Source organism: Malaclemys terrapin, chromosome 1 (assembly GCF_027887155.1).
Source record: "Malaclemys terrapin pileata isolate rMalTer1 chromosome 1, rMalTer1.hap1, whole genome shotgun sequence".
Classification (NCBI taxonomy): domain Eukaryota; kingdom Metazoa; phylum Chordata; order Testudines; family Emydidae; genus Malaclemys; species Malaclemys terrapin.
In genome coordinates, this window is record NC_071505.1 from 305,131,032 (window position 1) to 305,148,306 (window position 17,275).

A 17,275-nucleotide genomic window follows, 5' to 3' on the forward strand; every position below is an offset into this window, starting at 1 on the left:
AGTACATGCATCGCTTTTGTGTGCATCTTACTAGGTTAGAAAAAAATGAGAACTGCAAGTACAGAGGTAGATTTTTCAGATACCCAGTGATGGATACCGCACATCTAAGATTAGAATCTGGCTCTTAACATTTTATACCATATGCTCTTCTGGGACAAATTTGGTATCTTCTCCTGAAAGTTATTTTCAAATATTAACTATCTGAGTTTACCATAAAAATAGATGATATTTTATTTGCTTAACATCCTGTTTCTACAAGGTGCTAAGCATCTTCAACTCCCAATAATTTCAATTATCAGAGGGGTAGCCGTGTTAGTCTGAATCTGTAAAAAGCAACAGAGGGTCCTGTGGCACCTTTGAGACTAACAGAAGTACTGGGAGCATAAGCTTTCGTGGGTAAGAACCTCACTTCTTCAGATGCAAGTCTCAAAGGTGCCACAGGACCCTCTGTTGCTTTTTAATAATTTCAATGGCATTTGAGGATGCACTGGACCTGGCAGGCTGTGCTCAGAACCTTGCAGAATTAGGCCCAACATTTTTGCATTGAAAATGATGGAAACTGCATTGCAGAACAGAGAACATTTTAAAAAGACCCCATTATATAATGTATATGCTAGACCGAAGTAAATTTACTGTTCTGTGTATGACGGAATAGCCATTACTCTTAACAGGTGTCAAATATCCAATCCATATTGCTGTGCAGTGGGAATAAGCCTCTTAATTAACAAGATATGAGATCACATACAGCTCTAGTAAAGCTATCACCAATTATTTTCTCCATCTAGCTTAACTTTCCATAAAGCTTACATTGATTATTGACTGTTAAAACATAATAATAATGATAATTAAGCTATGCTGGGAATGTGATATTGTGTATATAACAAATCATAAATAGAGCACTTCTACATTTTTGATACAAATTTGTTTCTAAAAAAGGAGTGCCTCATTTACTTCAGCTATTCTAAACAACAACAAACTTCATAGTGTAGTAAGAAGAGAACAATTAGCAAAGAGTATAACTACAAATTCCTCTCCCATCATCATTTCTGATGGTATTATGAGGTATTATGAAGAATAATGGGATGCAACTGAAAAAGGGAAAATTTATATTCAATATCAAATCTATTAGATGATGGAAGTGTCTCCCAAGATACGTATAGAACCTCTGTCACTTGAGTCCTTTAGCAATGGATGAAACACTTTTAGTAAAGCTCTTTTCTGCAAAGAGATTATGTAAAATAGCATTGGGGTTCCAGGTTTATTGTGGCAATTTCTGACATTAAACTTGTTTAGTTTACAAGTAAAATGATCATTTTCTAACTGCCAGGTTCACATATTCAATCTGAGGACTGAAAGGCAACATCACCACCAGGGCTGGCTCCAATGTTTTTGCCGCCCCAGGCGGCGGGGAAAAAAAAAAAAAAAGACGCGTTCAGCAGCAGCTCTACCGCTGCCGCTTCATTATTTGGCGGCAATTTGGCAGCGGGTCCTCCCCACCGAAAGGGACTGTGGGACCCGCCACCGAAGAGCCGGACATGCCGCCCCTTTCCGTTGGCCACCCCAAGCACCTGCTTGCTGCGCTGGTGCCTGGAGCCAGCCCTGATCACCACCATTAAGAAGATTTGACAACTCAAATTCTATCCTAATTTATACCTGTGCAACTATTGTATGCAATTTCTGCCTTTTGTTGCATCTGTGTGGCATATTGTGTCAAATATTTGCATAAAAGAGTAAAAAAATGTGACCTGGCAATTGGAACTTCATTGGCAACTCTGCTGCTGATCTGTGAGCCAGATCGGAACCCATAGTGTTGGCTCTCTAATGCGGATCTTAGTAAAATAAGTGAGAACTTACATTTGTCACTACAGTCAACAGATGGTACTGTTTACACAAGGGAGCGGATATGCACAGTTACTTTTCACTGTAGAAACATACTTTAAGAATATATTGTAGGGACAAGTTTTGCACTTGCAGAAGGACACACAAAATGGAGCAAGAATTTTTTACTACTAATTACTATGGTCAAAATTTTTAAAGGTGGTTGCCTGTTAGCATCTTAAAAATATATTTAGGTTCCTAAATTAAGGAGGCCTGATTTTCAGAAGTGCTGAATAAATGCAAACATCCAGTTTTAAAAAATTTGTCTTCTGATTTGTAAGAAACACTGAAATATATTTGTACCCTGTACACTATGTAGTAAGTTTTGAAGTATCTACATATATACAAAGAAAAAACTCTTACATACAAAAAAATAAATTAACAGAATATAAAGGTTGCAAAGCCAAGCACTCAACATTTAGGAAATGCCAGAATTAAGGTTGCCAGTGTAACCTTAATGTGATCCCCTTGCGCTTATGCAGGATGATATAGTCATTAATTACATGACTACATACTATCCTACTAAGATACTATGATGACAGCATCATAGAAAATCCCATGGGAAATTAATTCTGTAGTAGGTACAGGATTTGGATGATATGCAGTAAATACTGCAAAGAGACACACAATAAATGACAAGGATAAATCAAAATGTTTAATTAGCATTCAGGGAGCACCCTCCATCCTATGCACAGCATAGGGTATAGTCCTGTGGAAAAAATAGTATGTGATCACATATTGTATTAACAGGTTTCCCTGTCTGTACTGGGCTATCTTGATTAACACTTCAGAAGTTTTTTTTTTTTCTCTTAATTAATTGGCCTCTCAGAGTTGGTAAGACAACTCCCACCTGTTTATGCTCTCTGTATGTGTGTATATATATCTCCTCAATATATGTTCCATTCTATATGCATCTGAAGAAGTGGGCTGTAGTCCACGAAAGCTTATGCTCTAATAAATTTGTTAGTCTCTAAGGTGCCACAAGTATTCCTGTTCTTCTTTTTATATTGTATTAAAAAGCATAAACACCAGGGGGGTGATTGTAGGTTGCATGGGCAACCTTAATTTTGACATTTCCTAACTTTTGAGTGCTTAACTTTGCAAACTTAATGTTTAACATATGTTTTTTTGGTTTTTATTTTTCACACACAGATGCACACATGCACACACACAGAAAACACCTGACCCTGAAAATCTGTACAAGATATCACCCTTATCAGATCATCCCAAAAATATCTCCAACATTTCAAGTGCAATTCTAGTCTAATTTTGCTAGAGAATCACCCCCATTAAGCAACCAGTTTTGCTTGGTACCTTGAGTTATTGCTTAAATTCTATCATACCTGCAACCAATGGTACCCAGAAACATTAATCCTTCCCTATAGAACACTTTCACTTAGACCAGGTTATAACAGCATAGCATTTTCTTTAAATGTAAGAAAGAAATATTATAGACATTGCAATGAAATATCCACATATCCTTCTGACACTATGCCATTACTGAAAACTGGATAACTGCATTAAAATGTATGTTATATCACTGTTAATTCTTTTCATGTTGTAAATAATTTGCCTTTCTGATGTGATAAACAATTACTATAGTAAGAGTTCTGAGAAAGCACAGTAGTTTTAATACATACATATGCAGTAAGCTGATAAAAAATGAGGAGTACAAAACTAAATTACGCCATTTCCTCTGTACTTCTTGTACATTATATTACAGAAACTTTTCTTCAAACTCAAAGATCAAGCAAAACAACAGAAAAATCAATCTAGTATGTGCAAGTTAAAAACTTGCAACAGAGTGGGTACAATTTTAGCAAAACACTGTTAGTGACTTCTCATTATCTTTAACAGGAAAAAGAATACATTATTTTCTTTAACTTAAGAGTGCCAAATTTTGAATCTAACACCATGCAGGCTAATGAGACACATTAAAACACAAAGTCCCAATGTTTTTATACCTACCAAGCTCCTTTATAAAACTGATCACACTGAATTTTCTCCAACATGCTACTGTAATATCCATGAGCCTGAAAATAACTGAGAAGTTCCAATTCTCAAAACTGTTTTCTTACTAAAATCGAGAAAGAAATTACTTGTTTCATGATCCTGTTTCACACTTTCACTTTAGGTTTTTTGTTGTTGGTGGGTTTTTGTTTTTTTTTAAATAGGCAAGTGCTGAAGTTAGAGCAGGCCTCCCGATCGGATCAGGCTTTCCATAACCAAAGGGGTAATTTTTAGCTTCAGCATATGATGATGACCTACAACTTGCAGAGTGGCTGCATGTCTATATTTATCCAAAAGTACATACTATACTGACAGATTAGTGAAACTACTTCAAGCACTCCAAGAACATGAGACTGGCTAATACAGTTCGGCATAAACAAACCATGTATATCAAATATATGTGTTAGCACACAGTTCAAGCTGAAGGCATTTAGTAAAGAAATGTTAAGGATAGAGATAATACAGGATGGGTGATAAAACCTTTGTTTTGTAACTAAGGTCTTTTGGCCACAAGTACAAACAGTTTACATTCCTTGAGACAAAACCAACATAGTATCCTTTTTCCATGCCAAAGAGCCAGTGAGAAACCACACATCCTTAGAGAAAATTACACAGTGGACATCTACTGGAATAACTCTTAAGGAAATGTGTTTGGTTTTAAAACTATAATTATAATATTAAAAAAGACACACAGAAATTGTTAAGAACTTAATTTATAAGGTCAAGAACATAGCAGCAAGGTTGGCAAAAGGAAGCTTTTATGCTCTTTGAAGAAAAACCCTTCCAGATCAGTGACAGACTGTCAGGCAAGGAAAATTTAATTCAAGGCTTAAAAACAAACTGAAAATGTAGTAGATTGATATTATTTTACCCACAGGAACTGGTCAGGGACAATATGTTTGTACAGACACACATTTTTGTTAATGTAAATATTACTTTGCATCATTAATTTACATAGTTTTCAGGAACAAAAAAGGCCTTATCAATTCAGATCTAAAATTAACAATGACATGTGATACACTTAACTAACCATTTAAACAATGTATCATATGAAGAAAACACATCTGAAGCACTATTTAAAAACACACATGATGTTATATTGACCAGCTAAGACTGCTGAAGTTGAGTCTTATAGTATTACTCTCAACCCTATGGGTTTTTTTTTTTTTTTTTTTTTTTCTTCAGATTTATCCTTAATGGGTGAAATTCACCTTTGGAAAGAGGGCCAGCACAAGTTCTATGCCCAGGTAATGTCACACTTTGAGGGACTAAGTGGAATTTATGTGCTGTAAAGACCTTGGCCTTAATCTCTGCACAGAATCAATTTCACCCAATATGAATATTTGTTTGTAGATTAAATTTGGCATTTGTTTTAAACATTTTTATAATACAGGGGCAAGCTGGCAGCAGCAGGTTCTGCTAAATGCAAAATCGCCATTTGCATCCTGAGTTCATTCTATGTGGTCAATATGTATTCAAAAGGTAATTTCATACCTTTTGTTCCCTAAGAGAGTACATTCTGCAATCTGAAATGCAATGGGTTTTCAGTGCTAGAGAAAGGAAATGATGTCCATATTGTATGTGCTTTTGGCTGACACACAAAGCAGCTCCCACACAGACCTTAGAAGATGTTATATGTCACACCCACCTACTTGTTTGCATTCCTTTCAGTGAATGGTGTTATGCTCTTCTGGTAAGGGGGGACGGGTGCATTCATCCGCTATCCTTATCTACTCAAGTGCTTATGACTTTGTTTTGGGCCAATTATCTTTCTTGACAGGGAGGACTGGACATGGGGCTCCATAATCCATCAAAATCTCTCCTGGTTGAGCCATAGGAATCACTAGAGAATGTGCATTGTTTTCCCCCCAAAGCACTGAGCACGCTGTCTCCCTACTATCCCAGATCCTTTTTGGCCTCAGACTGAGATGGACGCAATTTTAAAATCTGATCCACAGCACAGTAGTACATTAGACAAAATGTTGTACAATGGTTGTAGCAGAGGATAGGACATCAGGAGTCCCTAGTTCTTCTCCAGCCACTTAAGCTGGATATGAGTGTGCCCTTGTTGCCAAGAAGGCTAACGGCATTTTGGGCTGTATAAGTAGGGGCATTGCCAGCAGAGCGAGGGACGTGATCATTCCCCTCTATTCAGCATTGGTGAGGCCTCATCTGGAGTACTGTGTCCAGTTTTGGGCCCCACACTACAAGGAGGATGTGGAAAAATTGGAAAGAGTCCAGCGGAGGGCAACAAAAATGATTAGGGGGATGGAGCACATGACTTATGAGGAGAGGCTGAGGGAACTGGGATTGTTTAGTCTCCAGAAGAGAAGAATGAGGGGGGATTTGATAGCTGCTTTCAACTACCTGAAAGGGGGTTCCAAAGAGGATGGATCTAGACTGTTCTCAGTAGTATCTGATGACAGAACAAGGAGTAATGGTCTCAAATTGCAGTGGGGGTGGTTTAGGTTGGATATTAGGAAACACTTTTTCATTAGGAGGGTGGTAAAGCATTGGAATGGGTTACCTAGGGAGGAGGTGGAATTTCCTTCCTTAGAGGTTTTTAAGGTCAGGCTTGACAAAGCCCTGGCTGGGATGATTTAGTTGGGATTTGGTCCTGCTTTGAGCAGGGGGTTGGACTAGATGACCTCCTGAGGTCCCTTCCAACCCTGATATTCTATGATTCTATGAACCTCTCTTTAGATCAGTTTTCCAATTTCAAACCTTTTGCAGTTCATAGATCAGATACATCTTTTTATCATCTCTAGTTGTTTAAACAAAGTGTTATTAGTTAACATTTTTCATATATCTTTGTTTTTAATTAAATAGATGAGACCATTTTGGATTAAAAATTTGCACCTTAATTCCCTTTTTGCTTAGCATAGAAAAAGTATTTAAAGACTATAATAGTCTGTTCTCTTTGCTGACAAATTCTATTATTGATGTAGGTGGCTCAAATAGAAACAAGAAACTGCTGTTTCAAAATACGATTAGCATAGTAAAGCATGAAGTGAGTCTCTCAGGAAAAAATTCATGAAGTTACATACATAAATGCAGAAAAACACCCCAATATTAGCTTTGTCAACTTTTTACAGTCTTTCCTTTCTGATCTTAGGGCTGGTCTACATTACGAGGTTAGGTCGAATTTAGCTGCGTTAGGTCGATTTTATAAACAATGCGGCTATACAACCAACCCCATTCCATCAACCTAAAGGGCATTTAAAACCGACTGCTGTACTTATTTCCGACAAAGGAAGTAGCAGTAAAATCGACCTTCTTGGGTCGAATTTGGGGTAGTGCAGACACAGCGTTGTGCAAGTTGACGGTATTGGTCTCCAGGAGCTATCATCCCAGAGTGCTCCAATGTGACCGCTCTGGACAGCACTTTCAACTCCGATGCACTAGCCAGGTACACAGGAAAAGTCCCGGGAACTTTTGAATTTCATTTCCTGTTTGGTCAGCGTGACGAGCTCAGTAGCACAGGTGATCATGGAATCCCAGAATCGCAAACGAGCTCCAACATGCAGTGAACGGAAGACACTGGATCTGACTGCTGTATGGGGAGAAGAATTTGTGCAGGCAGAACTCTGATCAAAAAGAAGAAATGCTGATATATGCCAAAATCGCACAGGGCATGGTGGAGAAAGGCTACACCAGAGACACCCAGCAGTGCCGCGTGAAAGTTAAGGAGCTCTGGCAAGCCTACTACAAGACAAAGGAGGCAAACGGTTGCTCTGGGTCAGAACCCCAGACATGCCACTTCTATGATCAGCTGCATGCCATTTTAGGGAGGGAGCCTACCCCACTGGGTCCGTGGACACCTACAAGGGGGGAGTCTCACGCAACACGGAGGAGGATTTTGTGGATGAGGAGGAGGAGGAGAATGTGCAGCAGGCAAGTGAAGAATCTGTTCTCCCTGGCAGCCAGGACCTTTTCATCACCCTGGAGCCAATACCCTCCCAAGGCGGGTTCCCGGACTCTGAAGGAGGAGAAGGCACCTCTGGTGAATGCACATTTATAACTATACTACAGGGGTTAAAAGCAATAGTGTTTAATGTTTGATTTGCCCTGAAGAATTGGGATGCATTCGCGGCCAGTACAGCTACTGGAAAAGTCTGTTAATGTGTCTGGGGATAGAGCAGGAATCCTCCAGAGACATCTCCATGAAGCTCTTCTGGAGGTACTCTGAAAACCTTTGCAGAAGGTTTCTGGGGAGGGCTGCCTTATTTGTTTCTCCATGGTAGGACACTTTACCACACCAAGCCAGTAGCAAGTGGTCTGGAATCATTGCAGCACAAAGCATGGCAGCGAATAGTCCTGGGTTTTGGTCGCATTCATGCAACATTCGGTCTATATCTTTCTGTGTCAGCCTCAGGAGAGTGATATCATTCATGGTCACCTGGTTGAAATAGGGGAAGTTTTGTAAGGGAACAGTAATCCCCTCTGTTTGCTGATCACTGACACATCAGACCCCGAGCTGTTTGCGCTTGGCTAAAAGGAATCATCCTGGAGAATAGCCACCTGGTGGGGGGAGGGGTGTGCTGCACATCCACCCCAAAACCGCAGCCCCTCCTTCTAAGCGGCACACCCAACCGTCATTGCTTGCTATGGGAAAGGAGGGCGATGCAGTTTGAAAACATTCCCACATGTTATGAAGGTGGAAGAAGCCAATCCCGCATACCCTTTGGCTTACCATGGCTGCCTAGAAACCGAATTCTGTTGCCTAGCCGTGTGTGATGTGTCACCATACCGGCAGGCGCTCAATATAAAAGGCAAAAATGCGACCTTGTACTTAAAGCACATATGCTGTCTGCTGTGAATTGCTTGATTCTCTATTTCAGAGTAGCAGCCGTGTTAGTCTGTATCCGCAAAAAGAACAGGAGTACTTGTGGCACCTTAGAGACTAACAAATTTATTAGAGCATAAGATTTCGTCTACTACAGCCCACTTCTTCGGATGCATATGCATCCGAAGAAGTGGGCTGTAGTCCATGAAAGCTTATGCTCTAATAAATTTGTTAGTACTTTTGATTCTCTGTGAAAGAGTCTCCCTTTTGTTCTCAGACATGTATCTTCTTAAATTTTACTCTCCCTTTTTATCCCCCCTGCAGGTGCAAATGTTTCTATGCTCCCCGTATCAACTCCGTCCCTGAGGTTATCGCAGATTAGAAGGCGAAAAAAATGCACTTGCGATGACATGTTTTCCGAGCTCATGCAGTCCTCCCGCACTGATAGGGCACAGCTGAATGCATGGAGGCATTTGGTGGCAGAGGCCAAGAAAGCATTCAGTGAGCATGATCAGAACACGCAGGAGGAGATGCTGAGGCTAATTGGGGAGCAAACGGACATGATCAGGTGCCTGGTGGAGCTGCAGGAAAGGCAACTAAAGCACAGACCCCCACTGCATCCATTGTATAACCACCTGCCCTCCTCGCCAAGTTCCATATCCTCCTCACCCAGACACCCAAGAGAGTAGTGGGGAGGAGGGGAAGGCTCCGGGCACCCAGCCACTCCACTCCAGAGGATGGCCCAAGTAACAGAAGGCTGTCATTCAAACAGCTTTGATTTGTAGCGTGGCTACAATAAGCAATGTGGGCTTGTCCTTCCCTCCTCCCCCACCCCACATGGACTACCTTGTCAGTGATCTCACTTTTTTTAAAATAAATAAAGAATGCATGGATTCAAAAGAATAGGGACTTGATTTCCTTTGCCAGCTGTGGTCGAAGGGGGGAGGGGGATTGTCTTACAGGGAAGTAAATTCAACAAAGGTGTCCGTTTTGCATCAAGGAGAAACACACACAACTGTCACACCGTAGCCTGGCCAATCACTAAACTGTTTTTCAAAGCCTCTCTGATGCGCAGCATGCCTAACTGTGCTCTTCTAATCACCATGGTGTCCAGCCAAGCGATTTGCCTCAACCTCCCACCCCGCCATAAACATCTCCCTCTTACTCTCACAGATATTATGGAGCACACTGCAAGCAGCAATAATAATGGGAATACAGGTCTGTCACATCTTACGCTGGGGTTACGTTCCGCAGTCAGTGCGTAAAACGAAAATCATGTATAGTCAAAATGACCCTTGAAAATCCCTTAAATCTCCCATAAAGTACAGTTTTGTGTATACAACCCTGTACAGTACTATGTATTGTATACAGCAATGTACAGTACAGTATATAATAAAGACTACATATGCAAAATATAATTTTACAGTATTTTTAATAACATAACAGAGATGGAAGAATGAAAGAACAAAAAATGGAAACAGTGCAGTGCAGTACAGTACTGTAACCCTGAACAGTCATCAGTCATCCTGGATATTCTTGCTAGGCTTGTACTGTACACACTCCAAGGATTAGTCTTCCTCTTCCCCTGACAACACTATCATTGAGTCGTCAGGGCTTGATGTCCATCCAGGAGATGATGGGCCAGACTTGGGTGACGGAGAGCAAGTTGTAGACGAAGTGGTTGGCTCTGGTTCAGCTCAAGAAGTTGATTGTGTAGGCTCTGCTGCTGCTGGTTGTTTTTTCTTTAAAAACATGGTGATTGGCAACTGTCGCTGTTGTCTCTTGAGCTCCTCAAACATTTCTTGGTACGGTCTCAAATCATCCATAATACTACGTGTGATTTTGAGGCTTCGTTCCATAGAAGGATCATATTCAGAAATTAAATCATTCAAGTGTTTCGCTGCTTGGAACACTTCAGAAAATTTATGAAGATTCCAAGTTGCTGGCTCTTCCTGTTCATCATCATCTTCTGTAGACGATTTTATCAGTTCCTCTAACTCTTTGTTAGTCAATGTTTCTCTATGGCCCTCAATTAATTCCTCAATTTCTTCCTCGAGGATGTTGATGAAGCCATCACCACCCACTTGCCTGGCCACCTGAACAATGAGTTTCACTTCTTTGTCAATGATCGGGAAACCCTTAAAATCATTCACACAGTCTTCCCATAGGTTTCGCCAACATGCATTGACTGTTGCATCCATTGCCTGTTTAATATAAGTGATACAATCAGCAATGTTGAAGGACTTCCAACACTCCATCACATTAACATTGGGATCAGCATCCATAGCGGTAAGGATCCATGAGAATGTAAGCCTCGTGTGCGTGGCCTTGAAACAGCTAATGACACTTGGTCGAGAGGTTGGAGGATGGAGGTGGTATTGGAGGGGAGAAAGACGACTTCAACGTCGTTATGCGCAAACCGGAGTGCTGCAGGGTGGCCAGGAGCACTGTCTACGATCAGCAACACTTTAAAGTCAAGTCCTTTCTCTTCAAGGTACTGCTTGACCTCCAGAATGAAACACTTGTGGAACCAATCCAGAAATAATGCTGCCATCACCCAAGCCTTTTTATTTGATTGCCAGAACACAGGAAGGAGATTTTTGTTCTTGCCTTTTAGGGCACAGGGATTTGCAGCCCTGTAGAGCAAGCCCGGCTTTATCAAATACCCAGCCACATTGCCACAAAACAACACAGTCACACGGTCTTTAGCTGCTTTGAAGCCAGGGGCTTGTCTTTCTGATTTCGAAACGTAAGTGCGGGTGAGCATTTTTTTTTCCAGAAGAGCCAGTCTCGTCAGTATTAAAAACTTGTTCTGGAAGATAACCCCTTTCCTCTATGATTTTCTTTAATTGTTCAGGGTAGGCTTTTGCTGCCTCCTCATTGGCAGATGCAGCTTCACCAGTAGTCTGCACGTTTTTGAGGTTGAAGCGGTTCCTAAAACTGTTAAGCCAACCTTGGCTGGCTTTGCATTCCTTCTTATCAGAAGGCTGTCCCTATTCAGTGGGAGGTTTGAACAGCACATAGATGCTAAGAGCATTTTCTCGCAACATGTTGCCATTGATAGGCACACATTTACGGTTCATGTCTTCCAGCCATAAGTTTAATGCCTTTTCAGTCTTCACTAAAGTCTTATCACGCACTTGGCTCGTCACCTTAGTGGAGCACTTGATGCCACAGCTTGATGAATTTCTCTCTCTCGAATCTTGATGGCACGGATGCTAGATTCGTTGCGGCCGTATTTACGCGCCACATTGGCAATGGACATACCGTCTCTCAATAAGTCCAACACAGCCAGTTTTTCCTCCAGCGTTGGAACAGATCGCTGTTTCTTCGGTTGAGCACCAGATGAAGTAGGTGGCTTGTGTTTAGGGGCCATGTTATATGAAAAATACGTATTGTATCTTTAAACAGTATAGGTACAGTAGAATATCACTCAGCGTGGCGAGATGCGCACAGTATGAGAGGCACAGGGGGACTGAGTACAGTAGTGGGAACAGCAGTACTGTAGTGGGAACAGCAGATTCGCTACTCCCATCTCACACTCACTCCAGGGCATACGCACTATTTAAACTGTTATTTGTTTTTTTTTTTTGCCAACCCTCCAGGGTTATTATAGGGGAGAACCTTATCACAGGCCTAAAGACATGCTGTTGCTGTCAAGTCCCCCCAAAAAATATTTTAGTGGGAACAGCAGATTCGTGTCTCATGCTGGTGGAATCGCCCACACTTTCCCCCCGCACGACCGCGTTAACCTGAAATTGCGTAAGTTAAATACGCGTAAGATGCGACAGATCTGTATTGGTTTTGTTGAGGTCTAACCTAGTCAGCAAACAGTGCCAGCAGGCTTTTAAATGTCCAAAGGCACATTCTACCACCATTCTGCGCTTGCTCAGTTAAACTGCTATAGTTGAACTGCTCCTTACTACTGTCCAGGCTGCCTGTGTACGGCTTCATGAGCCATGCAAGCAGGGGTAGGCTGGGTCCCCAAGGATAGCTATAGGCATTTCAACATCCTCAATGGTAATTTTCTGGTCTGGGAAGCAAGTCCCTTCTGCAGCTTTTCGAACAGCCTGGAGTTCCTAAAGATGCGAGTGTCATGCACCTTTCCTGATCATCCCACGTTGATGTCGGTGAAACATCCCTTGTGATCCACCAATGCTTGCAGCACCATTGAGAAGTATCCCTTGTGGTTTATGTCCTGGTTGGGAAGGCGGTCCGGTGCCAAGATGGGGATATGCATTCTGTCTATTGCCCCACCACAGGTAGGGAACCCCATTGCAGCAAAGCCATCCACAATGACCTGAACGTTTCCCAGAGTCACTACCCTTGTTAGCAGAAGGTCACTGATTACCTTGGCTACTTGGATCACAGCAGCCCCCACAGTAGATTTGCCCACTCCAAATTGATTCCTGACTGACCGGTAGCAGTCAGGCATTGCAAACTTCCACAGGGCTATCGCCACTTGCTTCTCAACTGTCAGGGCAGGTCTCATCTTGGTATTCCTCTGCTTCAGGGCAGGGGAAAGCAACTCACAAAGTTCCATGAAAGTGGCCTTACACATGCGAAAGTTTTGCAGCCACTGGGAATCATCCCATACCTGCAACCACCAATCTGTGCTTGTTTGCCGGGCCCAGAATCGGCGTTCCACTATATCAACCTGCCCCACGGCCGCCATGATGTCCCAATTGCCACATCCCATGCTTTCAGGAACGTCTGTGTCCATGTCCTTACAATCGTCCTCGGGCTGGCGGCTCCTAGCCAGGTTGTGCACATACTGCAGGATAATGCGTGAGGTGTTTACAGTGCTCACAACAGCAGCACTGAGCTAAGCGGGCTCCATGCTTGCCGTGCTATGGCGTCTGTAGAGGTAACCCAAGAAAAAAGGCGCAAAACAATTGTTTGCCGTTGCTTTCAAGGAGGGAGGGAGGGGAGACCGACGACATGTACCCAAAATCACCCGCGACAATGTTTTTCCCCCATCAGGCATTGGGAGCTTAATCCAGAATTCCAATGGGCAGTGGGGACTGTGGGATAGCTACCCACAGATCACCACTCTGTGAGTCAATGCTAGCCACGGTATTGAGGACGCACTCCACCGACCTACTGTGCTTAGTGGGGACATACACGATCGACTGTATAAAATCGCTTTCTAAAGATCGACTTCTACAAAATTGACCTAATTTCATAGTGTAGATGTACCCTTAGTATTAAAAAAAACATATGAGGTATACTTTTATAGGTCTTGTCCACAGTGGCAATGGTGTGTAGGGTATGTGTAGCAACACACTGCAATGAAAAACAGGCTGTGTCCACGCTGCAATGTGTAGATACAAGCTGATGTGAAAGGCTCTGGCAGCAGAAGCAGCAGGGAAAGACTCTGGCAGCTCCCTGCAGCAGGGAAAGGCTGCAGTAGTGAAAGGTTCCTGCCAGGGGTGGCTCCAGGCACCAGCGCAGCAAGCGCATGCCTGGGGCAGGAAGCTGCGGGTTGCGGCCTGCGGGTTGCTGTGAGGGAGGCAGGCAGGCGGCTTTCGGTGGCATGCCTGCGGGAGGTCCTCCGGTCCTGCGGCTTCGGCGGCAATTCGGCAGTGGGGACGCCAATGGCGCGGCACTGGCAGACCACCCGCAGGCGCGCCACCGAAAGCCGCCTGCCTTCCATGCTTGGGGCGGCAAAAAACAGAGCCGCCCCTGGCTCCAGCAGTGGGGAGCTGCCAGAGCACTCCTGGAAATGTGTGTAGACTTAACACCCTGCTTCTCACCGTTGAAGCCTGTGTGACTTTCATCAATGACAAGCTCGATAATTTTTAAAAAAACTATAAAACAATAAAGTTGCATAAGATTCTCTCTTTAGGGTCCTTAAGAGAACGGGAGTCAGTGATCACTTTATCAACTGGGATTAAACTGCTCAACACCAGATCCCCCTCCTGGGTGATCACCAATACCTAGAAACATTCTCATTACAGAAAGGAACAAGGCAGGGCTGCCCACTATCCCTGTTACTCTTCAGCATAGCACTGGAACCGCTAGTATGCACAATTTGGGGCTGTGCAGATATAATGGGTATGAAGATCATAATAGAATCATGGGGGGACGGGGAGGCAGGTTCAACACTGTAAGCAGAAATGGCCTCTGGAAAATTCTAGAAAAGTTTGGCTGCCCCACCAAATTTGTTAACGCCATATGTCAATTGCATGAAGATATAATTGGTCAAGTACTCACAGATGGTGGCCTCTCTAAACCATTCCCCATATCTATTGGGATGAAACAAGGCTACACACTAGCACTGGTTTTCTTTAGTTGCTACATGAGGTACAGAATTGATGGAAAACTCTTCAGTGACCGAAAGCTTACTGCAAAGATAAAAGTAATTATGAAATTCATATGTGAACCCTTTTTATGGATGATTGTGGTCTACTTAGTCACAGTGAAAGTGACCACAGTGACAGGTTCTCAGAGGCTACTAAGGAGTTTGGACTCACAATCAGCATGGAAAAAACTGAAGTCATCTTCCAACCAGCCCCATCAACCACTAGCAATACCTACTTTGCTTCACTCTTCTCACAAAAAATAACATGTGAACTGATGACTAGCAATGTTACCATAGACAGTAAAGGAGAAGGGATGCAGATCAGGATAAAAAAAGAGCACATCAGAGACCAATTTGAATTAATTTAAATCAGCGGGGCCAGATGCATTCACCCAAGGGTATTAAAGGAATTAGCTGAAGACATCTCAGAGCCACTGGCAATAATATTTACAAACTCATGGATGACAGGAGAGTTCCAGAAGACTGGAGAAGGGCTAATGTAATTTCCATCTCTAAGAAATGAGGAAAAGGAGGAGCCAGGGAACTATAAATCAGTCACGCTGACTTCGATACCGGAGAAGCTACCAGAGCAATGTATAAAACATTCGATTGCGAATACCCGAAGGATGAAGCGGTAATCACTAGCAGCCAGCATGGATTTATCAAGAACAAATCATGCCAAACCAGCTTGATTTCCTTCTTTGCTAGGGTAACTGATTTGATGGATGGGGGAATGTGGTGGACATAATATACCTGGACTTCAGCAAGGCTTTTGACACAGTCCCACATGGCATTCTGAGAAGTAAGCTGGAGAAATGCAGTCTCGACAGAACTACCAGTAAATGGATATATTATTGGTTAAACAACCACAAAGAGTAACTATTAATGCAATGATGTCAGATTGGTGGGTGGTCTCAAATGGGGTTCCACAGGGATCTGTTCTGGGTTCAGGGTTATTTAACATCTTTATTAATGACCTGGATGTAGGAATAGAGAGCATACTGATCAAATTTGTAGATGAAACAAAGCTAGGGGGAGTAGCCAATACTTCAGAGCAGGGGTCAGCAAGCTCTGGCACGCAGCTCGCCAGGGTAAGCACCCTGGCGGGCCGGGCCAGTTTGTTTATCTGCCACGTCAGCAGGTTCGGCCAATCGCGGCTCCCACTGGCCGTGGTTCGCTGTCCCAGGCCAATGGGGGCGGCGGGAAACCACGGCCAGCACATCCCTCGCCTGCGCCGCTTCCCGCTGTTTCAAAATACGATTAGCCACCAAATGTTGCTGTGAAGTGAAATGAACAGACATCTAACTTTGCTTTCTTAGGAGCTGACATTTTGTCAAATGTATCCCTCAACTTACAGTGGGGGGAAAAATCGCAACAGACGGCACACACAACGTCAAACGGAATGTGCTGTTCCACATGACGTGATAGTGATGTAAGCAGCAAATCAGGACTTAAAAATATCCCAGATAGTGGCACTGGAACAATTTTTAAGGTGGGGGTGCTGAGCTGCACCACCTCTTGCCCCTGTCTGCACCCCTCACTGCCCCAGGCTGGGGCCAGTGGGCCACAGCTGGGGGTGGCTGCAGAGCCCCGGGTTGGCGGCCGGGATCTGGGGCCATCAGTGGGCTGAGCGAGGGGTGGCAGATGGGATCCCAGGTGGCAGGGGGCTGGCAGTAGGACCCCAGGCCGGCAGCAGAGCCCCTGGGACCGATGACCGGGACCCGGGCAGTGTGAGTGCCACTCAAAATCATCACGCGTGCCATAGTTTGCTGACCCCTGCCCTACATATATTCATGGCGAGTTATACCCATTTGTTCTTTTTCCAACATTGTCCTTTAGATTAAATAGCTCTTTCCCTTCCTTGGGTTCACACCCCTTAAATATTTATAGAGAGCAACCATTTCCCCTTTCAGCCTTCATTTTGCTAGGCCAAACAAGTCACGCTCTTTTAGCCTCCTCTCATAAAAGAGGTTTTCCATTCCTCTGATCAATCTAGTAGCTCTTCTCTGCACCTGTTCCCAGTTTGAATTCATCATTCTTGAACATGGTGAGCAGAATTGCACATAGTATTCCAGATGAGGTATTACCAGTTACTTGCACAATGGCATTTATACTTCTCTATCTCTTCTAGAAATGCCTTGCCTGATCCTAGAATTGCATTTGCCTTTTTTGCATCTGCATCACATTGGTGGCTCAGAGTTATCTTGTGATGGACCAACACGCCCAGATTTCTCTCCTCATCTTCTGTCATTTTCAACTGATGAGTCCTCACTTATAGAAGAAATTCTTTTTACCAG

The 17,275-nt window shown here is 43.2% G+C and overlaps 1 protein-coding gene across 7 annotated transcripts in view; it reads right to left on the reverse strand.

Annotated features, from left to right (window-relative positions):
* The window catches only part of FRY (FRY microtubule binding protein), a 422,104-nt gene that overhangs the window by 255,802 nt on the left and 149,027 nt on the right, over positions 1-17,275 (reverse strand). The window contains exon 1 of one of the 7 annotated variants that reach the window (XM_054015339.1): positions 3,847-4,049. The exons of the other annotated variants lie outside the window; for them this stretch is intronic. Within the exon in view, the coding sequence (XP_053871314.1) occupies positions 3,847-3,907 (61 nt within the window). The 5' untranslated portion in view covers positions 3,908-4,049. Of the gene's footprint in view, positions 1-3,846; positions 4,050-17,275 lie in introns of those variants that run through there. 7 annotated transcript variants of the gene reach the window in all.